This window comes from Mytilus californianus, unplaced genomic scaffold, assembly GCF_021869535.1.
Source record: "Mytilus californianus isolate M0D057914Y unplaced genomic scaffold, xbMytCali1.0.p SCAF_5, whole genome shotgun sequence".
Classification (NCBI taxonomy): Eukaryota; Metazoa; Mollusca; class Bivalvia; order Mytilida; family Mytilidae; genus Mytilus; species Mytilus californianus.
This window is the reverse complement of record NW_026262701.1, coordinates 11,715,325-11,740,925: the sequence shown is the minus strand read 5'-3', so window position 1 is coordinate 11,740,925 and position 25,601 is coordinate 11,715,325. Positions and strand designations below refer to the sequence as shown.

The following is a 25,601-nucleotide window of genomic DNA, read 5'->3' as shown; positions in this document are numbered from 1 at the left end:
CAAAGGATGGTAGCCCTTTGTTTTCTTGCTATAAGTTGATAATAATGAAAATTAACATCTGTATTCTGAATACTGACCTTCAATGGCAAGACTTCTTTGTTGATGGAAAAGAAAGACACCATAGCTTTGGTCCAAGAGCAGAGACCAGCAACATTACCACAGACCTTCTTTGCATTGTCAAAGTTGTAGTCCTCCATGGATAAGTATGGATCTAAGAGTTCTACTGTCTCGTCATTAATGGAGTCTTTAGGGAATGCAATCAAAATTGACAGGAAATTTGTACCAGCCAAAATCTAAATTTATAAAATCAGAATACATAACATTCATATAAAAAAAGAATATGTAGCATTCATATAAAGTAATTTTTTAATAAAAAAAAAAAAAAGCATGACTTGTGACTTGTCTCCCCTTCAATGTATTTTTTAATGTTGTATGTGTCTTTGTGTAATTTAAATTATGATAGCGTTTCAACAACTGATTCCAGGGGAGACAACCTGATGTTTGTGCTAAGATAAAAAACTTCACTCTGTGTGGTAAGCAGCATTATACCAGATCAGAAGGGGTTTACGTTTTCAGATTCCTTAAGAATAAAGCTTAGAAAAACGAAACAGGTTGAAAATTTGAATCAAAGCAGTAGTTTAGAACCAACAACAGACACAGAAAATGCTTCATTGGTTTCTACAAGACTATCTTTGAAATTGCTATCATTTGCCTGCTATGCCTTGACTGTATTGCATAATTATATAACACTGGTGCAGACTCCCTTCAATATCATCACTGTCTCGTAAGTTTGTACATTTCCTTGAATGATGTCTATAATATTATAATATTATGCAGCGGTGTGACAGTGTTGATTGCTTTCTATTGCTGCCTATATATTTTTTGAATATAATAAGAAAATATTTCCGATAGCAAATTGAAGCTCATAAAACATAACAGGTGGTCCAAAAGAACTCTAAACACTGTATTTATCCATTTAATTTTCTTTTTTCATTACTTCAAAACTTGCATACAACACCTGGATAAGTAAACAAAAAGAGGTTACTGTTTCTTCTATGTACAAGCTTCCTTTAGTAAGTATGGTATGTATCTGTGGCTTTGATAGAAAGTTAATGTGAAAAATTCCACAAAGCTTATTTTAAAACATGTAGTTATAGAACAGTAATTCTCAATAAGTTTTTCCTTAATAAACACCTTAAGTGATTCACTCCATTATGTTTTACACATGGTCTATAATACACACCTTAAGTGATTCACCCCATGATGGTTTTACACATGGTCTATAATACACACCTTAAGTGATTCACCTCATGATGGTTTTACACATGGTCTATAATACACACCTTAAGTGATTCACCTCATGATGGTTTTACACATGGTCTATAATACACACCTTAAGTGATTCACCTCATGATGGTTTTACACATGGTCTATAATACACACCTTAAGTGATTCACCTCATGATGGTTTTACACATGGTCTATAATACACACCTTAAGTGATTCCCCCCATGATGGTTTTACACATGCTCTATAATACACACCTTAAGTGATTCCCCCCATGATGGTTTTACACATCTTAAGTGATTCACTCCATGATGGTTTTACACATGGTCTATAATACACACCTTAAGTGATTCACCTCATGATGGTTTTACACATGGTCTATAATACACACCTTAAGTGATTCACCCCATGATGGTTTTACACATGGTCTATAATACACACCTTAAGTGATTCACCTCATGATGGTTTTACACATGGTCTATAATACACACCTTAAGTGATTCCCCCCATGATGGTTTTACACATGGTCTATAATACACACCTTAAGTGATTCCCCCCATGATGGTTTTACACATGGTCTATAATACACACCTTAAGTGATTCCCCCCATGATGGTTTTACACATAGTCTATAATACACACTTTAAGTGATTCACCCCATGATGGTTTTATACATGGTCTATAATACACACCTTAAGTGATTCACCCCATGATGGTTTTACACATGGTCTCTCTGGATCTGCCTCTACGGTATTCAGCCTCTTCTGGAATAAAAGTAACACAGCATCCATAATTCTCATAATTAAATGTGGAGGTTTGCCAAGTTTCCTGACAGTGGCAATATCAGCTGGCTTGATGGTGTTCAGTGCAGCCTCTGCTTCCTCTAAAGCAGGACGAGCCAGTTCTAATTTTGCATAGGCAACAGCTTTGTCCTTTTCGATGACATCTACAATGGCCTGAGCCTTATCTTTGACCTTTTGAACTTGTTCTTTGACCTTTTCAGCTGCCTGCGCTTTAGTGGTCACTTCCTTTAGTACTTGATCTGCCTTTTCTGATGCAACAGCCAGTTCTTTTTCTTTTTCAGCAAGTTCCTCTGCTAGAACAGACACTTGTTGAGAAGCTTCAATCAGTTTTTCCAACCCAGTGTTCATTCTTTGAGCTAGGTCTCCAATTTCTTTCTTCTTGTCAGCATAGATAGTTTTGTAGCCATTGATAAAAGACAAGTAGGATTTGGGTGTCACATGGGTAGAACGTCGGTACCTATTAATGTAATATTCAAGCATGAATACATATGAATACTATGTCACCACATTAAGTTAGTTTATTTTACTGTGGACTATGTCATCACATTAAGTTAGTATATTTTACTGTGGACTATGTCATCACATTAAGTTAGTGTATTTTACTATGGACTATGTCATCACATTAAGTTAGTGTATTTTACTGTGGACTTTGTCATCACATTAAGTTAGTATATTTTACTGTTAGATTCATTTATTTTTGTGAATAGCAATTTTCGTGGAATGAGGGAAACTTGTATTTTCTGGTATATTTGATTTTTAGGTTTTGCCAAACTCTGCATGACAATCCTAAAGAAGAATTGTGCTTCATTGAAATTCTTTGTTGTTTACCTACAGCCCAGAAATCCTTGAAAACTGGTACCCCACCACTAATAATAAATCCCCACTATTGGCTGATTCTTCTTCTCATGCTGACTTTAAAGTCTACCACAGGGTATGGATTTGATATTTAATTGAAGGCCTTAAACCAAGGGTCCTGGAATTTGTTAATGCAATTTTGGTCAACTGTTGAGGACTTGAAAGTCAGGGTTATTTCTTCAGCCTACAATGAATTCAGGATTCATATTTATATCATATTAACTTGTGTTCCTGGTAATAATGGTGGTCAGATTGAAGATGACGGAGAATAACTCAACATGAGGATGCTGCCTTTAACAATACATTCATAATGAAAAGGCATTCTCCGTTACTGTTTTCTTCTTCTTTATATTCTGTTTTCTTGTTTATACATATATGTTTACTTTCATGACTCCTGCTCACAAAAATAGTGTAAAAACTATCATGCTTCAATACTGAGTATATGAAAATTGATATGGACTGATACATAGTTGTCCTGGAAACTAAATTGTACAGTGAAAATAAAAACTGTTATCTTACCTTTGGAAATAATCGGTACAACTTTCTGCTACTCCATCGTGTATGATACCCATGGTATGAATAACCTGTTTCTTGATTTCTGCTGTACACTCTATATCAAACTTAGATAGGAAATGATCAGCTACAGCAATCAAAGCATCTCTAGGCCATCTCTGGAACCAGTCCATAGTACAACCGGAAATCAGTCCAGGGAATTTCAAAGATCTTGCTCGGAATTTCTCTCCAACCTGTGTAAAAAGTTAATCAAAAATAAATAGAAATCCTTACTTTAGGGCTAAACATTTACAGTCTCAAACTTTAGCTCAATATTGCATCATAATTGTAATGTAAACAATTATTACAGTAAACTTATGAATGAATAAAGTTTTCATGATGTCACCACTTGAAAAGCAGTTATATAATTATAATTTTATTTCTGAAGATTCTCACATTTTGAACTGGTATCTTCATTTAAAACAAATCCTAAATATAGAAACAAACATAACACCCATGCTTTCTCCTTATATGAACTATCTACATGTATACTATTGCATGCTTCTTTATTTACATGTTTATACATAAGTACACTGATCATTAATGTGCCTTACATATATCTATTCTAAACATACGTGGTGTGTCCATTTGTATTGTAATTGAAATCAAGTTTCAACTTCCCTCAGCCAATGTGTGAAATAACTACAAACTATAGAAAAATGTAAAGCCTTGGTGATCTACCTCAAAAAGTTGGAATGGGGCTTATATATTTAAAAAAAAATCTGAATGTACTTTTATCAATCCACACATGACTATCTGGTTTTAGACTGTTTATTGATGAAAGTGGGTGGCTTCTTATTTGCTTTACAAACACTTTATATTTTTCTGATCTTGAAATTATTAGCTTTAAAAAAAGGGACAGGCAAACATCTATATCTGACAGATCGCCAAATATATATTTTCACTTGTCCTGAGTTTTCATGTAAATTTGCTTCAAAATATAATGTATCATAACACATACTCTTTTAACTTATTCCCTGGTTACAGAAAAATTTGTTTTCTTCTTTGAACAAAACATGTTTATTGTGTACTTTTAATTCATTTTAACAGATCTTGGAGACCCTGATTTAGCTAATCATAATAATACAAGAATAACAAAATCCTGCAAAAGAAACTATCTATATTATAGTGCTTTATTAAATCTGTATCATAAATGCACTTTATGCACTGCCCTCGACATGCTTGCATTCAATAATAATGTTGATTATGACCTAACTAACAGACTTACAGCATCAGTAGCAATCTGTTCAGTAGTAATAAACAGTTACCAATGAAACCAAATATTATTTCTTTTATGAAATCTATGCAAAAACTGCAGTGGGCTTGTTCATAAAAAAATCTTTCAAAATTTTTTTTTCGTATAGACATGAATAAAAAATCAATATATTTTCATTCACACTAGAAAAATTGTCATAAATAGTCAGAAATTCAACTCTTTGTTACTAAAGTATAACCAATTATTGAAAATATCTAATCATAAAAATTTAAAAGGTTTTAAATTCTTATGATGTAAAAGTAAAATGTTTTATGTTGAAAATATACCAAAAAAATTCTAATGACACAATAAACACATGAATAATACATTATATTATAATGTAACAGCTTTTTTAAATACTGATCAGAAACTGTAAAAAGTTTTTTAAGTAAAGTTCTTGCATTTACATTCACCAACATCAGAATATGTTCACTTAGTGCAATTAGGAATCTGTGGTCTTAAAACCAGTTCAGACATATTTATCAGCCACACTGGATATAAGATTAATATATATGAAACACATCTATGAAAAAAAAGGTGACTTAAACGACCTTTATAATGCAACTGCGGCTTTTTGCATAGTAAAATTGCATTGACCATATATTCATTCGTGATAGAGAGACATTGACAATGCATTTTCATTAAGTTATATTTATGACATCAATAAAGAATACAGGTTCACAGAATTTTCATGCCGTCTGCTTCAAAGTCAAAATTGATGGTTTTTATCCAAAATATTTTATTTGGAACTGTTTTTAGAGTTGCATTATAAAGAGAATAACCATACACTGTCTAGAAATATGAATTGTGTTTTTACTACTACTAGGCCCAAAAAAGAATAGAAATGCTTGGCAAAGTCTTGCATTCTACCTGTTTCTAAGCCTTGTACAAATAAATTTTATATTTCGAGACAATATATAGTTATTCCAGAAATAAAACACATCTAGAAAAAAGTGACGGGCAAAGAATAAATTGGTTTGTCTGTGAACTTACAGGTGAGAAACAAAGTACAACATGGAGGTTGTTACGGACTCTTGACATATAGTATTCATACAAGTTTTCATTGGATGGTGGTCGTCGTGGAAACTCTTTCTTCATCACAGGGATCAGTTCACCAAGAATTTCATCCATTTCGTCTCGAGCAAACAAGTTAGCAACCTACAATGTAAATATTTAAATAAAATATCAATCCTTATTTCAAGAATAATAATATTCAAAGCATATGAAAATAAACATCAGTTTCTCTAAACAAATCTATAATTCCACTCAAACCGGTGCTTGGGGCCATCTTCAACTTGCAGTGAGGTGAGAAGTTTTTTGTTATGTGTTGAAGGCCTCACTGTGACTTTGAAATTAAGAACAGCAATAAAAGCACTGTTCTTTTGCTTTTTGTGTTTTTTTGTTGTTGTTGTGCATTTACTGATTTTGTGTCATGAATGGATACCCCTATCCTTTGTTTTTCTATCATAAGGCTAATTTTGGTTTTACTATGTTGAAGGTTGCTGTCTCTCAGATGTTTACCCTAATATCTCTGTTTATTCATTGCTATAATGGATTTGAATTAAACTTTGAAGAATGATTTTTCTTAATAAAAAGTAATTGTTTTAATCAGATTGATAAAACTAAAATTGTCTTTGGCTAATTGTATGAAGGTTCTATAAATTTTATTTACTATGATACAGATATTTGTGTTAGTTGTTGGTATCTTAACATCATTTTCTATGTTTCTATGCTATGATTTACAGATATCTGTGCTAATTGTTGGTATCTTAACATTATTTTCTATGTTTCTATGCTATGATTTACAGATAACTGTGTTAGTTGTTGGCATCTGAACTTAAGATTATTTTCTTTTTTTTTCAATGTTAATAAAATGATGATACAAAACATGTAGGACAATATGTAAAAGAAGGCTAAATGTAACGATAACTTTTAATCATGTTTCATCCACTCGAGCCATATTTTCTACTAATATTATTGATGACCACATCTATTTAAACAACTTACCACACCAGAGGACAGAACATTGTTGAGATATTCCAGGAAACCTTCATCTTTAATTTCCTGATCAGTAAACAGGAAAGTGATACCTTTTCCCTGTTGTCCTGATGTCCTGTACAGGAACTTCAAGTCGTCAAGGAAGTTGGATACATTGTATGATCTAAATGTACAAATTAAGATTAGAATAATCATTATATACTGAAATAATCATTTGGGAGACAGATTTATATAAGGTTTTCCTGGGAGACGGATTTATATAAGTTTTTCCAAACTTGTTTCCGAATCCCATATTTGAACTTTATCTAACATTGTATTGTAATATTTTATTCTTGTAAAATTTTTCATTAATAAATACTGTTTGAACTAAATAATCATTTAGAGGCTATTTGTTCACTAGATCTGACCATTTTCTGTTAAATTTAAAATGGACTGTATTTTTGCAGGAGCAGTCTAACAACCAATCAGGCTGCATATAAGTATGTCAGACTAGGAACCATAATTTACCTTCAATAACCAAGGATAGTTTTCAGTGAGCAAGCTCAGAAAATATAAGTAATGAATAATTTTTCTCTTAGATGTAATATTCAATTTGATATATTTATGCAGTATGATTTGTTTGTATCCTATCAATTAAGTCTGTGAAATAAAATGTTTCCTTTTTCTGGAAATTTATTTGTACAAACCTAGAAAGTGTGACCTGGAACGTCTTGTATCCTGCAATGAATGACGCCAACCGTGTCAAGGACTGTTTACCAGATCCACCAACACCGACCAGTAAGGCATTACCACGAGGTGTTCTGATGATGCGAGAAATCTTCACCAAATGTATCATTGCATCCTTAAAGAAGACAAGGTCCATACCAGATCCTCTAATGCCTTCATTGTACTGCTGTAGGAAACTATGTAAACGCTCTTCTAGAACTTCAAATGACTCAATCTGAAGATAGGAAAAGTTTATTAAGTTTATCTACCGATCTGTAAAAGTTAAGACAAATAAAAAGTAGCTAATGACAAAACATACAACTAAAAGCGTCTGGTAATAATTCATAGCCTGACTGTAAAAGTTACTCTAGTGCTGTTGTGGTGTTGAAATAAATTCCTTTTTTCCATAAGTTTTCAGACAATTTATAATTGTTAATGAAAAAAAAGTCTAAAATTCTACAGTTAGAGTGGGTGGCGCATATTCGCCACAAAATTCGTTCATTTCCACCTACATCCGACCTACATTCGAATATTTGAAACTTTTTATGTAGGTTTCAGAAAGTTTACTATATGAAAAAAATGTTTGATAAAGGAATTCTCATCAAAACATTGGTTAAATGTTTTAAAAATGAACGCAAACTCAAGAGGAAATCAAGTTGTTCGTGTACCATGGGGGACACATTTTCGCCGCAATGTATGATATGACCATCCTCATTATCCTTGTATATTATAAAAACAATTGTTTGCAATTATATGAATTAGCTTGAGAGATCATTCCTATATGATTTTTATAACAGATATTTACTTTATGACTGCGCATGCGTACCATATTAATTTTACATAATTGCCAAAATCGTTCAAAAACACCTGCGTATTTCTTTATATGTGCGAATAACATTGAAAATGGGGTAAAGAGGAATATCAACAGTTTGAACATTACAAACAGCGTTTAGCATCTATTTAGGCAAGTATTGGGTAAAGGCACACGAAATTTACTGAAAAAATTGCAATACCATGCAATCAAATATTCACAAAAATACTATTTTTGCATACTCCACGAAAATTGGTACCCACGAAAAATAAATGATTCCACAGTAAAGGTTTTGAAAATCAGTTGACAAATTACTTACTGGTTCATAGATCTTTGGCATTTCAAAATCACAATCATCTGGTTCATCACCTGTTGGTTCTGGTGCATCCCTGTGTTTTAATACATATACAATTACATATATCATCAAAGATATTTTTCTGGTATTCTTTTTTTTTTTAATTAATTTCTAAATGTAAACAAATAGCTATACTAGCTCATTTGATGATAATATAAATTTATTATAATCTTAAGTATTATTTCACTGAATACCAAATAATCATTAATAAAAATGAAAATTTAAGATGTATTATATTATTTTTATAAAAAAAAAACTCAATTTGACTTTAAAGTTTTAAATTACAATTTCTTAAAAAATATTTTGTTGAAGTTTGTATGTTATAGATAAAATATTCAGTCAGTATTTTTGAAGAACCATAAAGAATAAAAATCAAAAACTGGAAATATTGATGTTAGAGTAAGTTTGTGACTGGGAAAAAACAACATAGGATTTGTGATTATCAAATGAATTAAAAGAAAAAAGATGTTTTGTTTTACAATAGTGTGACAACACAGAGAAATGGTGAAATTATTTTGCAAATTATACATAATATCATATTTCATAAATAATGGATACAAAGCACACATCTATCATAAAGATACTCGTAAATAAGCATAAATTAACACTTGTTCGCCTTTTTACTACAACTAAAATTGAACACATCTATAAAATAATATAAAAAAATACATTAAATTAAAAATGATAATTTAACTTTCTAAAACTGTATGCTCTTATATTTCCATTTTTTTTTTTTCGAAAATTAAAAAGAGGCTATCCAGACTGCATTTTTCTTTCTAAAAGCTACCAATGCATAAGAAATGCAAATTTTAATTGTTCTGTTAAATAAGCATCTAGATCTTTAAAGATTACCTGAAATTCAAGAACTCCAGGCAAATAAGACTGGAAGTTCAGAGTAAGCCACAATTTTACATCAGTCAAATATTAAGAAAGGAATAAGACGTTTATTCAAAGTCTTATTGATTTATTTTTGGACTAATTTGTCTTTTCTATTGAATAGTAAATATCCTTATTGTACCTCATGAAATCTCCTAAATACATAGTCGGTTTACAATTCTCATAGTAATCAGATTCTTCACCGAATTCTTCACTGGTGACTCTCAAAATGGTCTTTTCAAACCACAACATGTCATCTTTGGATGTGAACCTGTTCGTTTTAAAGTCAATTAACAAATAAATCCAAGAAAAAGATAATGCAGTAAAAAATGTTAAAAATGATCAGGGCTCATAGTGAAAAAAGCTTATTGTTTAACAATTAGCTTTTTTGCCAAAAGAACATTTTTTGCACATATATAAATAATTATTTTAACTAATATCTTTCAAATTATGACCTCCAAAATGTCTTCCTCTTTTTTATGACTATGAACCTTGAGGCTTAATAAATTTTAGCCAGGTCTTTGAATCTGACCTACCTATCATTATGCATAAAACATGCATAAAAGATAAAACCAAATCTTATAACAAGAAAACATTTTTTTATTACAAAGACCTGACTAAAAAGGACAAAAAAAAAGCAAAAGACGTGCAAACAAAAATAGGAAGGGTATATTCAAGGTCGTTGCTGTAGCAACGTTAACAAACCTCAGGAAATCAACATAATAATGTGTGGGTTCTGTCCAGTGTGCATGTTCCTCGGACAATTCCTCGTTTATTACTCGGGATATTGTTTTTGTAAACCAGTTGTAATCCTCCACAATAGTGAACCTAGCAGAAGACATGCATGGTTAAATATATGGTTACACATTGCTACACACTACAAAACAAATGGCAAATTATCTCCCCTTGTAACCTATTTGATATTATTAAAAATTTGAAAAGAATAAAGGTAAATAATGTGTTAAACTATTTATAGTCTGGTAATTTAATTCAAGTTCAACATTACAAGAGGAAATTATAGATGCCAAAAACTAATAAAGCACGGTTATATTAAATGCAATATCTACACAATCCATTTCATATGCTGAAAACAAATATCATCATTAATTCACATGCCAAGTTTATGCATCATTTACACAATGTCACTACAAGAATTTTTAAAGTCACAACAGGAAAAAAAGTGGGTTAGTTTTGAGAAGTATCCACAAATAGATGAAAAAAAGGTATAGCAAGTTCTCAGGATTTAAAAAAAAAGTTATTAGAATAAGAATCATTTTTTTTGAAGAATTTAAAATTATCAGTAAAGTTATAATGGAATGTAATCTCACACCTCAACTAATGTATTAAAAATCAACAAAAAAAGGAACACCATTTAATACATTCCATTACGATAGTTTTGAAATCAATGTCTGAAAAGCTTCTTCTATAACAGCTGTGGACTTAGGAGTGGCACAGAGAAGTAGATGTTCCAAGTGGTGTCACTTCCTTAAAAAATACAAATTTTTAAAATTTTATTTATGTCCTTAAAATGGGGCTTTGCAGAAAAATGTGCTGGGTTAAGACTGATTGTTTTACCAAAGAGTTCATCTTTTTGTAACTGTTTGTTACTGAAAATGCAAAACATTGAATTGAAATAACAATTAGCAACTATTAAATATGACTGCCTCATTTTCAAACAGTGACTTGAAAAATTGTTTAGTTTCTCCTGAAGAAAACAAATACTTTACCAAAGCATTCATTATTTCTGTCATTTTGCACCAGAATCTGCTATGGAGGGGTTATCAGAGTAACAACTCATTCAAATTCACAGAATAGCAATTTTTGAGGAAAATTGTGATTTTAAAAAAATTGACAATTTAAAAAAAACACGGTAATTTGGGAAATTGTTGGCAAAATATTGATAAAACATCCTACCATGATTCATGTTTCTAGGTTTATTTTCTCCTTAGTGAAAATGTAATATTATTTTAAATGGAAGTGGTCCTTAACATTTTTTGCTATTATATAATGAGCAAATATCAGGCTGTTCTTCAAATCTGTTCACTGTTGTAATCAAAAGATTGGTGAAGCAGGTAACAAAACAAACAAATAACATGATCATTCATTAAATAAAACTTTCTGCCATGTTTTTGCAAAAGAAAATTTGTTCTTCCAGTTTAAATAATAATATACTTTGAAGCAAATGGCAATTGAAATCATTAATTAATAGCAAATTTTATATCAAAATTAACGATATGAAGAAAGATCCCACCTAGAATTTCTCAAAGATCTGTGATAGTCAAGCTACTAAGCTATTTTCTATAAATGATCACATTATCTTTTAATATACACCCAAGTCCAGTTATACATGTATATATAAGTCTGACCAGTAACCCACATGCAAAGAAGTTCATTCTGATTAAGTAAAACATGCAATTCAGTTGTGCAACCAATCACCTCAAATTGATATACGTAATTGAATAAACCTAAAGCTTGGGAATAAATGCAAAAAACTTTATGAAATTATTTGAAGTTTTTTGTACAAAGAGGAAAGCTTTGTAAAAATGTTTTTTTTTATTAACATTTAATAGAGTTTAATAACACCAGACATAAAAAAAAAAAAAGATTTAAGTGTGCTGTTTCTAGGCTAAAGACTGTTAATAATGTGAAAGTCAATACAAAATCCATTATAAAATATTGGTATGGATTTAAATGAAAAACCACAAGCTTTAGATTATATCTTTCTTCTATAAATCTGCTTGATAAAATCTACAGGATGTTTGGGAAAGAAAGGGTGGAAGTCATTTTAAAATATATCAGAACTTTGTTTATGTAACAATATAGATATATCAAAGAAGTGAATAGAACAGAATGTACTATTCTTTGTAAAAGCAGATTTATAGAATGTTGAATAAATACACCAAGTAACCCAGAATTTGCTAATACTCTGGAAAACAACTAGTTTGACTTGGAAGGGTTGAACTCCATCAGAAAATCAAATTTACATTTTAAGAAAGTATAAACATATGGATTATATTTGTCTGTTCCTCTTTAATGGTTACTAGTGTCCAAATTTCCAAATTTGTTCTTGATTATTATAAAAACAGTGTATTTATGGGTGTATGTGCATGTTTGAATTATTTTGTTTAATGTTCAAATAGTACAATTCAAATGTTTGCAATTTTTTTCAATTTCTTAATGTTTTTTAACATCTGCATCATTTTATACATTAAACACACAAGTTGTACCAGGACAAACCTTTTACTTTTATGATCTCTCATCATTTATAAGTGTTGAAGAATAATTTTACCATCCTATTACACATTTCAGTAGACACTCATACACTTTTACGCTATAAACCACATATTAAACAAGAATGTGTCCATAGTACATGGATACCCCACACGCACTATCATTTACTATGTTCAGTTGACCGTGAAACGGGGTCAAAACTCTAATTTGGCATTAAAATTAGAAAGGTCATATCATAGGGAACATGTGTACTAAGTTTCAAGTTGATTGGACTTCAACTTCATCAAAAACTACCATCGAGGTGAGACATAAAAATACTGAATTTGTTTCTCATTGACATATACCCCACGTCTCCATTTATTCAATTTTGTAGAGAACACAAATCTAAATTTTATGAACTGTAAAAAGAATGAAAATATGTACTCTACATGAATTTTTTTTAAAATCCAACATAATGTTGCTGTTAATTATTCTTGACCACATTTTTTTTGTTTGTATGTTACCTGTCTGCAATTACACGACAACATTCATGTTTCCATAACCACATCATATTCTTCTCGTCATTCACAACATCTGAAATTGTATTTATCATTCCTTGCCAAATACGGGACAAATCACGCAAGTTGAAAATGTAATGGAATTTGGCTGGAGTTGGCAACATTTTGATCTGAAATTCAAAAAGGCAACAGTTTTACTTCAGTTGATGAGAAAAAACAGAGCAATGTATTAATCTTTCTAATATTTTTCTTGTTACAGTTATAAATTAGGTAACAATGCATGTTAGCATGAAAAAACTAGAATTGTTACAAAAAAAAGTAGTACCTTGGTGAGCTGCCAAAGTCTCCTAGTGATTGGTACCAGTTTTCCAGCTAAATCACGAACTATTTCTTTGAATCCTCTCTCGTGACAGAAATGTCCACAGCCAATGACAGTGAAGATTTTATCCATGGAGGTATTAGATGGCAGAGTACAGTTAAAGATCACAAATTGTCTCTTTAGACGTTGAGGAATGTCATTTCGTCCACCTCCTGGCTGAATCATGGCTGCTAGGAACTGAAATATAATATTTTTACTAGGTAATGCAGATCAGATTTTAGCTTATCTTGACAAGTTTTGAAGAATAAATTAAGACAAGGATGTGTTGTTTTCTTTAACAAAGAAACAAAAAACTCTTTTTTTAAACCCAATTTACCTAAACCCAGTTTTGATATTAAAAAAAAACCATGTATATCTTATTGCTTTACTGCTTATTGTTAATTCCAATGTATCAAAAATGACAATAAGATAAAAATAATTCTGTGCAAATTCTAGAAATAAACTTTCTACACAAGTCGGGCCTCGGTGGCCGAGTGGTCTAAGTAGTTACTACTGTAATCACTAGCCAGTCAACACTGAGGTTGTGAGTTCGAACCCCGCTCGTGCGGGTGCACTCGACTCCAATCTTAATTGACTAGGATTGTCAGTTTTCCTATCGAAGGTCGTGGTTTTCTCCGGGCGCTCCGGCTTCCTCCACCAATAAAAACTAGCCGCCACGAAATAGCCCAAAAAGCGGTGCTTGAAAGTGGCGTTAAAACACCAAAAAATCAAAAATCAAATCTACACAAGCATTTTTCTTTATCTACTTTGGTCTTATTTATTCAAGCAGCTAAATTATGAGTTCTGCCATCTTTTAATTTCATTTATTAACAAGAAACAGGTGAAAGTATGTAAGTATAGTGTACCTGTACATCAGCAATGTTTGTAAAGTCTCCAGGTTTGTCCAGATTGTAGAAACCATTCATTTCCATCAACTGTCGTACAACCTCATTACCAACTTGATCTCCCCATTCGTTGATTACAGGCATGTTGATATCGTCAATAAACACCGTCATCTTCTTACCAGCTGGAGGTCCAAAGGTTGTACCCACTCTCTTCTCAACGTAACTTTCAATGGTTCTCTAAAAAGGATTGCAGAAGAATTTTTAAAACAATTTATAAAACTGTACATCTATATACCTACAGATTTCTTACAGCATAATTCTCTGATGATGCATATCTAGTATAAAACTTGACCTATGATGGGGAAGAATCGAGTACTCACAAACTAATTAAACCTTGCCATATGTTAATAAGCATGTTTAAAGGGAATCTCAAGTCTTTATCAATGTTTCACTATAGAGGAAATTTCTGTGAATAGTATGATAGTCTCTGTTGAATGCATTAACAAGTTGTCTAAATTCCTGGGTATCATGAATGGACACTTGTCTATCATTGAAGATAGTTTGTTAATCTCTGCATACCTTTCTTGGCATGAGTGATGCCTGATTTTTACCCAATATTTTCTTTAATTCATACAGATGGTACTTGAGGGTAAAATCTTACATAGCAAGGCATGTAAAAGTTTTTTAAATTTAAAAAATGTCTCTGTCTGCATTTCCTTGTAATATTTCTTTCACCTGGATATACATAGTGCAGTATCAAAGATCATATATTATTTCTCATTGTTGACTTCTAAGTTATGGTTGATAGATTCCAGCCAATGGAAGTCTGGGTAATATTTTACTCACCCGGATATGCATAGTGCAGTATCAGAGACCTTATATTATTTCTCATTGTTGACTTCTAAGTTATGGTTGATAGATGCCAGCCAATGGAAGTCTGGGTAATATTTTACTCACCTGGATATGCATAGTGCAGTATGAGAGACCTTATATCATCTCTCATTGTTGACTTCTTATTATGGTTGATAGATTCCAGCCAATGGAAGTCAGGGTAATATTTGACTCACCTGGAACATGTATGGGGTAGTAGCAGAAGAGAAATTGAGAGATTTCTCCATATGGTATTCTGGATTGTATTTGGCCATGTATCCATTAATCATGACAGTCTTGGCTGTTCCTTGTTCACCTATCAGTAACACAGCCTTTCCTTGTTTAGCAATCAGATCCACAAGGTATTCAGTCCTGACATTGTCCACCATGGGAACCAGAATAGAACTGTATTCCGGTGTTGAGTCTGAGGGGTAGATATACTCCTTTACATGTTTGTTCCAGTGACTCCAGGTACCTGCAAGTAAATTCATAAAAGGTAAATCAGTTTAATTTGAACCAGCATATCCATAACTGGCAGAGAGCTCTTTCAAACACAAATTTTTTCAGAATGTTTGGCTGACATTTGTATTTACAAAGCGCACTATTTTATCATTTGTTAAAATATAAAAATGTTAGTCAGATTAACATGCGATACCTACCATCACTATCTACCATGAAGTCAAACATGGTATCATCAGAATCAGGGGAAATTACTGGCAAGTCTAATGTGAAATCGTCATGATTACGTAGAAACTCCTCCATCTTTACTCTGTCGTCCCATTCAAGGAAAGATCCAATACACCACATACATGTAAACACATACAAACGCTCTGCATGCTTAGCGTTCAATGCTCCTGCATCCCTGTCGTCTTTACTTGGAATCAGTCCTTGTAACAGCTTTGTGGCCTAAAATTATAAATATGAACTACTGATGTATATACATATGCATTGATGAGTTGGTGCAAAGTAATATGTTTATACAATCCTTTTATTAAACAAAGAAACTAACCCTTTCAATCTAGATATTTTTGGCAAAATAAAGATGGTCCAAAGTCTGGTTTTGAAGGAGAGGCACTAAACTAGAACCTACTGTTTAACAAAACAATTTTGAAAACTGCTATGCATACTTTATTCATCAATATACTTGTAAAAATGTAAATCTTGTGCAAATAGTTAAATTAAATGCATATTCAATGGTAAATTCAACAGATGTCTTTAAAATAAAAGCAACTGTCTGAAAACTATGTTTAACCAAGTAATTCTGCATCACATTTCTTATATGATGAAGTCTCAATAAATTGTATGGATAATCTTTATTATTCAACAAAAAAGACACATTAATTCCAAAAGAAATTACTAGTACATGTATACCAAAATTAATGCCCATTATCAAAAAACTTTACATCAATTATACTTTATCTTAGTTTATAGCATGATTATAGTATATCTTTATTGAATTAATTTTTCTATTTCATTCATTGGGAACTTCAGCAGACGACAAACATTTACTGCAATGTTGATCAACAATACTACACCTACCTGTACAATGATGAATGCTTCTAAAACATCCATTTTGAAAACAAAGGTTGTGGTGGCAAAATTCAACAGATGATTAAATGACCTGTCAAACAGATCCATGATGATGCTCTGTTCATTTATTGGTCTTAGGTTCAACCATCCCTGTAAACAAATTTTTTATTTGGTAAGAATTCAGTGAATATTATTATATCTTTTAAATAAAATCTTTAAAAAATCATACATTTCTATATCAGTATCAATTGGTTCACAACACCTTAGGCAAATCTAAATAAAATAAATTCCTGGCATTCCATTCCAATACACCCCTCCATTTGATGTCCTTCAATTTATTTTCTATTTTTGCTATTTAGAAAAAAAACCGGCTTCATATCAAATTCAAAAATCATCTAGATTTAATCCCAAAAGTTAAAAAAGTAAACTTGCCAACCTGTAAAGGAATGGATAGTAAAATATAGAGATTATTTTAGATATCAGCCATTTTGCTCCAATATTTGTATCCCATGTTATGTTGTTTTAATTCCCCATTCATTTGAATATTTCCTGAGTAATTGTATAAGTTTTAATGATTGTGACATACCTGAAGGATGGGTCTCCAGTCCAGTCCTGAGTTACTCTATAAGTTTAAATGATTGTGATATACCTGGAGGATGGGTCTCCAGTCCAGTCCTGAGTTACTCTATAAGTTTTAATGATTGTGATATACCTGAAGGATGGGTCTCCAGTCCAGTCCTGAGTTACTCTATAAGTTTTAATGATTGTGACATACCTGAAGGATGGGTCTCCAGTCCAGTCCTGAGTTACTCATGTACACTTCATTTGAATATTTCCTGAGTAATTGTATAAGTTTTAATGATTGTGATATACCTGAAGGATGGGTCTCCAGTCCAGTCCTGAGTTACTCTATAAGTTTAAATGATTGTGATATACCTGAAGGATGGGTCTCCAGTCCAGTCCTGAGTTACTCTATAAGTTTTAATGATTGTGACATACCTGAAGGATGGGTCTCCAGTCCAGTCCTGAGTTACTCATGTACACTTCATTTGAATATTTCCTGAGTAATTGTATAAGTTTTAATGATTGTGATATACCTGAAGGATGGGTCTCCAGTCCAGTCCTGAGTTACTCATGTACACCATTCCATTCCTGGACACAGTAGCTGGGGAAGCATTGTCTATGTTATGTGGCTCAAAGATAATCTTACAGTTAGGAGCCATGGGAATTCTGTCACCATTAGCTAAGGTCAGAGTCTTGTTGTCATCCAGTACAGAGTTCAAGTTTTCAATCCAGATAGCATCAACAGGACCATCCAATACAAGCCAGATGTGTTCTCCTGTAACAATAATCATAATTATTATTGCCTATGATTGCTTACATCCACTTCATTTGAACTTTGGTGGATAGTTGTCTCATTGGCAATCATACCACATCTCCTTATTTTTATACTGTGTAAAATGAACACAAATTCTTTAATATCATCCAATTTTACATCTTCATGCTTAACGATGTCTTTATTATTTTCGAAAACTTTACAGATATAAATCTGAAAATATTTTTCACTAATATTTGTAAAAAATACTTTTGACTTATTTTCATCTAATTTGAATTTGTTTCATGAATGTTATCTCATTCTTCTATAAAAATATAAGAAATGTTTACATAGTTAATGAACTTCTTTTCCAGCTTATTTAAAACCTAATAAAAAAACAAAGATTGTGATGTCAAAGTATTGCCAAGTATGTTTACCATAAACATTATAAAATCAAAATTTCGATCTTACTGCAAATCAAATAAAACCTATGACCTATTAGTACTGAGTACTAACCTTTCTTTGCTTTATTAGTTCTCCTCCACAAGGTAGAGAAGATACCATCAGTCCAGTCATTAGTGGCCACATCTAGACGTCCAAACATCTGAGGTGCTGTGATGGCTTTAGGATTCATCCTCATTTCCCTGTGAGGAGCCCCACAGTCAGTCATGGCCTTCATCAAAGTGTGGATGCAGCATGTTTTACCTGCTCCACTGGGTCCAAGGGCCATCATACCGTGTCTTACACGCTGAGTCTCAAACAACTGAATCAATTTCAGAGTCCATGATGGATGGTTCACTAATTTAGCTTCCTCGATCTGTTTGTTAATGGCAGCTTCTAATTCTGGGTAACCTCCCTTGTCTAGTGAGATTCCAGGGAATAAATCATTGATCAGAGACAAAAAGAGTGGTTCATCCTGATCGATAAGTTTGGATAAGTTCATGTCACGTAATACTCTCATTACACAGGTAGATTCAGTCTCTTCTTTGTTTGCCCGTTTAACAGTACCAAGGGTTCTCAATACAGACAAAATGTTTCTCAAACCAAAATCATAATGCACCTAGAAAATGACAGTACCAGTAATATACGTATAATATCAATTGTGAAATAGACAAAAGTAAAATGGGTAATTTTCACTCATTTGAGCATCAATTTGATGCTGCACAAACATATAATATCCTATTTAGTAAGGCAAACCATATTTTAAATGTGGTAGGACAAACACTCCAATTATTACAACTCAAATTTAATTATTATTGTTAGTAATCTTTAAAAATAATGTACATAATTCCCATTTATTAATCTTGTATTAACATTGGTTTTTGAAGATTCCAATTAGTTAATCCATGCATTAACATCGGTCTTTGAGAGATTCCCATTAGTAAATGCATGCATTAACACATGAGTTATACTTTCGCAATAGAAAAAGTTTATGTAGTTAAAACCTACAGGTAGACAATAATAGTAAAAATACCTGTTTTGTCAGCTGTTCTTCACAGAGTTTATACAGTGTGTAGAATTTTCTGGCCAAGACAATGTTTTCAATGAAACCAACACTAGCCAGCTTGACACGGATAATGATCTGTCTGTCTGGCACCATCATAGCAACGGTACGGAAATTCAACTTCAGATTCTCTGGCAATTCCTGTCGTCCAGCATAACCAGGGTTCTATGAAAAAAAAACATGAAACTTTGTAGAAGAAGCATTTATATTATACTATAGGTTAATGAAGTGTTACATAGGATAGATAAAACTAAATGAAAAATTCTACAACAGGTCAGCCTTAAAAATGAACTAGTTTCAAGGATTTTAGACTTTGACATATTGTTTAGACACCTGTCTATTGCTGAAGACTGTATATTAAACTCATGATATCTTTTGGTTATTTCTTTTGTTGTTGGGTTGCATTTATTATTGAAGTATACCCCACATTTTTTATTTATAAGAAGAGTCATAATTCAAAGCAATGCCTAAAGACTTTTTCAAAAAAGAATCATTGATAACTCAAAAAGTTTATCATTGGAAAATAATGAACACTTTCCTTAATGAAAAGATTTTTAACCCTATGTAAAATGCATTTGATGCCTCCATAGAAAGAGGTTGAAAAAGTTGTGTTTTTAAGTCATAAATTGTCATTTGTGCAGAAGATAAGATTAAATACTACAAATCTGTCTTCATAAGGAAAGTACGAACAGAAAGAAATTTAATATGTCTTGGGTGGCATGCTCCTCGAATTACCTGTACTTGATACTTACCATGGTTAAAAATATACCAAACTCAGGATTCATCAGAACATTGTCTCCATCAGTAAATATAAACTGCTTCTTTCTCTCTTTCTTACAATTCAATACAATGGCAATCTGCTGGGCAGCCACAGATAATACAGGAAGTTCAATACGATTAAACTCATCAAAACATCCCCATGATCCTGACTGGGCCAAACCTGAAAATACACGAGTATAATTAAGTAAATCATGAACAGGCAAAACCTATCGATACGCAAATACTAAAGTAGTCCTTGAACTTTTGAATTTCTGCAAAATATTCCACATGGTTTACTTTAAACAACTAAAATTATTGAAACCATTTGTTATTCAAATGTTCTATTTGAGACTTTAGAACAAAATAAGAATATTCTTTTAATCACCGGAAAACAGTAAAAAAATCAGATTAAAAAAAATTTGACATCCAATTTCTTGGGAAATTTAGATATAAACACAGATTATTCTAGTGTGACCTTTAATCTGTACTAATTATAATAAGTTTAAAGAAAATTGCCTTCCTTTTTTTGAGAATAGCAGTCTACAATGTTATAAAGTTTTACCTTTGTAAATACGTCCTAATCCTCTGAAGTCCATCTGATCTGAACAGTTGAAGACGACAACATATTTTCCAAGACAACGTCCCATGTCTTTAACAGTCTCAGTCTTTCCTGTACCAGCTGGTCCAGCTGGGGCACCTCCCATAGACATACCCAAGGCCTGGGCTAAGGTGATGTAACATCTGCAAAAATAAATAATGTATCTGAAAATTGTGACCACTTCTCTCATAGAAATACTCAAGACCTGAGATCATGTGATGTAATATATGAAAGAAAACAATATGTGAATCTAATGATGAAATTAAACAGTTCTGGCCTGTAGAATGCTCCAGTTTTGATAAACTTTTTTTTTGCAATGGTTCTAAAATTATGTAACATCAAACTGAATTTATATATTAGATCTCCTTTTATTCATATCAACTATGATCCTTATTTTAACAAGTATTCAATGCAATATATTAATTTGCTTCTGGATAAAAACAAGTGTCAAGTTCAAAACTTGATACTAATGTGAAGTCTATATGCTGTCTCCTACCTGTCAGTCAGTGGTGTGATGACCAATCTTTCTGTACAGCCAAGGAATTCATTCTGGTAGATGAAATCAACATCAGTAATGGAAATCTGACATTTGTCTTGGTCTTCTACGAAATAGAATCTGGATTGCTTCTGCCATTCAAAATCTGTAGGTGTTTTCACATGAGCTTTGCACTGTAAATCAAAAATAATTATGTTAGTGGTTGTCTTTTGTCAAATCTTTGTGTGTTTTTGTTAGTTTGGTGTTGATGGCAGATCATTTTAGAATTTTTGGGTTGTTGGGTTGCTGCCTCATTCATGTATACCCCAATTTTCTTTTAAATACAGTCAAACTTGCATGTATATGGTTTTATGAAAAAGTATCAAATGGACGTCACAAACTGTATGTATTAGAACAAATTGTCAATGTCTTCTTCTAACACATAACTTTTATACTTTACTTTCCTAAACTTTATATAATTAATTTATAATCTTTATGTTTTAATTGTACCAGACTAGAATAATAAGAGTATAAATATTTCACTATGAAGGATTTGATCATCTGAAATTTCATGGACACCAGATTCTATACTATTCATGTAATTCAACAGAAAACTAGTCCATAAAATAACTTTTATTCTTATCAAATCAGTGCCATAGATGATTTTATAACTGTTTCATAGATGAACAGCCGTCTCCCTTGGCAAACATACTGCATATGACTTTTCACACACAATTTTGTATGTCTACCACTAGGTGTTGTTCCTTACTATTTGTTTGTACATGTATCTGGTTGATTTTAGGAGTTATTTGTGGGTGGTCGATGAGGCCTGATGTACTGTTCGCTATTTTTTTATTCAAGTTATCCTTTTTATGTATCACTTCTTTTTTCTTTTTGTCCTCACCTTCTGAAGATGAAACTTTAAAGCCATTTTACTGTGAAATACCTACCAGATCATCAAATATATCTTTCTGATGGATGTGGATCGTAATAGATGTTTCAAACTTTATTCTTTCAAATGGTGTAAGTTCTTTGGTCGTCTGTTCAATGAGGGTGTTCAATAACTCCAGGAAGGCTTGGTTGGTCTGCTGCATTACCTTACGGTCATGTCGTGCATTTGTCAAGGCCTCTGTGGCATCTCTGGTCCAGATCATCTGCAGACCCAGTATGCCAACCTAAAGAATAGATACACATCCATGTAAATGTGACTTAGTTATACATTTGTTAACATTTACAAGACAAATAATTTAAATTCATATGTATATATCTATAACATGTACAATTCTTTATTTTAAACAGGTCTAATTTGCCTGGTGCAAAAAATCAGTTTTAATAGTACACATGTATTCTACATTTAAGAGCGATATCTACTTATAATAAAAAATATGAACTTATGACTGTGTTTAGTTTTTTCAGCTTAGCTGAGTTAATCAAATCTCATTACAAATCTGATATTCAAAATTCTATATATAGTTCTATCAAAAATTCCAGACCACAAGGATGACATCAAAAACTATTACAATGATGATATTTAATATATCCGTGAATTTTGAAAGGTTTGTTTAGCACTCATAATGCTTTCAAAACTAATTTTAATATCTGGTTGCAAATTTTCTACGTAGGTCAATCTAAAATTACAATCTGACAACCTAGCAAATTCAGCATAATTAACTGGTATCCAGTAGTTAACTTCAAGAAGAATAAAATCAATAAACAAACCTGTGCAGGGAACATGTTTAAGAACTCCAGCAACTGGAAGCTGGTATCCTGTGTTGCCATGGCAGCAGTTCTAATGACACCATGGAGAGATTTATGGGCCATAGTCATCAAGGCCATCAGCCAAACTTCTACATTACCCTCAGCTTTCACATGTTTCTCCAGCTGAAACACAAATTTTTATCTATTATATTGTAAATTTAAGTCTCATAAAACACACAGTTATCTATTAGATTGTAATGATAGTCTCACATGTGAAAACCACCAATTTTTCTAAGCAGTCTGTTTAAGTACAAAAATTTATAAAGTAATAAGTCCAGATTTTCATAAAATTCGGAGACTTTCTTTTCCTATCAAAATTAAGACCAACTTCTCTTAAAATATTTGTTCATTTAATATTTTGTACTCTACATAATTTTGAACAAATTCTTTTTTGCTTATTGTGTCTTTCCTATTAATCTGGGAATCCACAAAAAAATTTATGACTAATATGCAAAAATAAATACATTTTTGTATCCATACACAAATATAAGTGTTTTTATAAAGTGTTTCTTTCTTATCTATAATTTTGGGTATTGTGAACTAATGTGTTTGTTATATTCATTTTGTGATTAATTTTCAATCTCCTTCATAATGTATCAACTGAATGCTGTAAGATATTATTGAAAGCAATGAAAATGCTGCAATACATCTACAACAGAGAGAAAAGTGAGAATAAATAATAAATTCTACTTACATCAATAGTTTCTCCCTCTGACGAGTGGATGGAGAGAATCATATCATAATGTTTCTCGTGGAACTTGACTGTCTTGATGTTATCAAAGACTGACAACAAATGAGCCTGAATTGTGTGTGGATCGCTGGCCTGACCCAGAATCTCTAACAAAGCCGGGTCCGACACGAAGAAGAATCGAGGGAACAACAATCTCTTCTTTTCCAAGTATCTGAAATGGAATATTGATACATTAAAATTAATGTCTAACGTAATGATTTTACTGTAATTTCAGCTTTCATAAGATATTTTTATAAGGAGGACCTTTTCTCTTTTTTGTAATTAAGTATCATTTACTGGATTTGCACAGCAAGAAACTAAGTTCTTTTCTTAAATGCATGAAAACAAAAATCATTTTTGTTTTAAAAATTAACCACTCTTCATTTCTCTAAGCTTATAAAAGCTTTACTAATTTGCAATTACAGGTATGTAAAAAGAGATGTGAGTATTTCTCAATCAGAAAGCAAGCTAAAAAAAAAAAGCAATCAAGCGTTTCAAGATAAATTAACAGAAATAGTCAGTATCTGCATGCCATTACTTTTGGCTATTCAACACTTTCATAGAATGTGTCAGTAATTTCCAGTTTTATTTTGTCTTAATTTAAACTTACCCAGTGAGAGATTTCTGACAAAGTTCTAACTGTTCCAGTAAATGGGGAAGTAATTGCATGAGTGTCTCATCTCCCACACAGCACTGTACAACATTTGGTGTCTCATGGGCTCTGGTCATTATCTTAATCCAAGATTTGTCTATGTTGCTGAATCTTTTGGCTTCCTGAAATCATAGTTATACAGTTATTCACACCTCATATAAAATTTATGAACCCTTTCTTTCTTGTTTATATGCCTCTGTGAGTCAGGATTAAAACAAGAATGCACACATTGTTGTGCTATGCATATCCATACTCATTATTCAAAGTAATGGAAAACAGGAATTAGGTGTCTCACAGATACAAAAAGCGCTCACATGTTAGAACTTATCACTTTCAAGCTGCTGACTAAATTTGGAGTCATTCTATTCAGTAGTTTTTGAGAAAAGTGTGAGAAAAATATTTGTTCTTGTTCAACATGTTGAAAAATTCTACATTGACAAACAGGAAGTAGGTTTCCTACAGATCCAAAATGTGCTCACACTTTGCAACTCATCATTGTGAAGCTGATGACCAAATATGAAGTCACTCTGTTCACATATAGATACCGGTAGATTTCAAATGACCTAATTAGAGTCTGAGTTATTTCCCTTGGCTTGATAAACTTTTGGAAGGATAAACAGTTACATTTCTTATTTGACTTCAATTGAAACATGCGATACACCAGTGATAAGAGATCCTTACTAGATCATAGTGATGAATTAAGCAAGGCTAAAAGAAATGAAATTTGTTCAGAAAAACCTTTTTTTCAAGTCTAGTGGTCAGTATAACAAGTTGAATTTGGCTGATTTATGAAGGAATTTGCGTACTTAGACCTCAAACATGGCAACACAAGGGAAGTAACTCTTGCTGACATTATATCAACGGATACCTTTTTATTGAAATATTCAAAGTATCTGCAAACAGGAAGTAGATGTCTGACAGATTCAAATAGTTCTCACATGTTACAACTCATTTCTGACAAGCTGCTGACTAAATATGAAGTCG

General features: G+C 32.0%; 1 protein-coding gene across 13 annotated transcripts in view; it reads right to left on the bottom strand.

Moving 5' to 3' along the window:
- LOC127702245 (dynein axonemal heavy chain 5-like) overlaps positions 1 to 25,601 on the bottom strand; it is a 113,468-nt gene that overhangs the window by 19,997 nt on the left and 67,870 nt on the right. For 12 of the 13 annotated variants that reach the window (XM_052206349.1, XM_052206351.1, XM_052206354.1 and 9 more), the window contains 24 exons: positions 24,576 to 24,739; positions 23,930 to 24,137; positions 23,197 to 23,358; positions 22,428 to 22,652; positions 21,499 to 21,671; positions 20,967 to 21,145; positions 20,398 to 20,585; positions 19,616 to 19,810; positions 18,658 to 19,201; positions 17,924 to 18,165; positions 16,836 to 16,976; positions 15,956 to 16,202; positions 15,494 to 15,771; positions 14,448 to 14,663; positions 13,549 to 13,779; positions 13,230 to 13,393; positions 9,638 to 9,766; positions 8,584 to 8,653; positions 7,435 to 7,688; positions 6,758 to 6,911; positions 5,744 to 5,908; positions 3,463 to 3,689; positions 1,978 to 2,545; positions 78 to 293 (listed from right to left, as the gene is read on the bottom strand). In XM_052206349.1, coding sequence (XP_052062309.1) covers positions 78 to 293; positions 1,978 to 2,545; positions 3,463 to 3,689; positions 5,744 to 5,908; positions 6,758 to 6,911; positions 7,435 to 7,688; positions 8,584 to 8,653; positions 9,638 to 9,766; positions 13,230 to 13,393; positions 13,549 to 13,779; positions 14,448 to 14,663; positions 15,494 to 15,771; positions 15,956 to 16,202; positions 16,836 to 16,976; positions 17,924 to 18,165; positions 18,658 to 19,201; positions 19,616 to 19,810; positions 20,398 to 20,585; positions 20,967 to 21,145; positions 21,499 to 21,671; positions 22,428 to 22,652; positions 23,197 to 23,358; positions 23,930 to 24,137; positions 24,576 to 24,739 — 5,340 coding nt within the window. Of the gene's footprint in view, positions 1 to 77; positions 294 to 1,977; positions 2,546 to 3,462; positions 3,690 to 5,743; positions 5,909 to 6,757; positions 6,912 to 7,434; positions 7,689 to 8,583; positions 8,654 to 9,637; positions 9,767 to 10,200; positions 10,324 to 13,229; positions 13,394 to 13,548; positions 13,780 to 14,447; positions 14,664 to 15,493; positions 15,772 to 15,955; positions 16,203 to 16,835; positions 16,977 to 17,923; positions 18,166 to 18,657; positions 19,202 to 19,615; positions 19,811 to 20,397; positions 20,586 to 20,966; positions 21,146 to 21,498; positions 21,672 to 22,427; positions 22,653 to 23,196; positions 23,359 to 23,929; positions 24,138 to 24,575; positions 24,740 to 25,601 lie in introns of all 13 variants that reach the window. The other variant, XM_052206350.1, reaches the window with a different exon arrangement.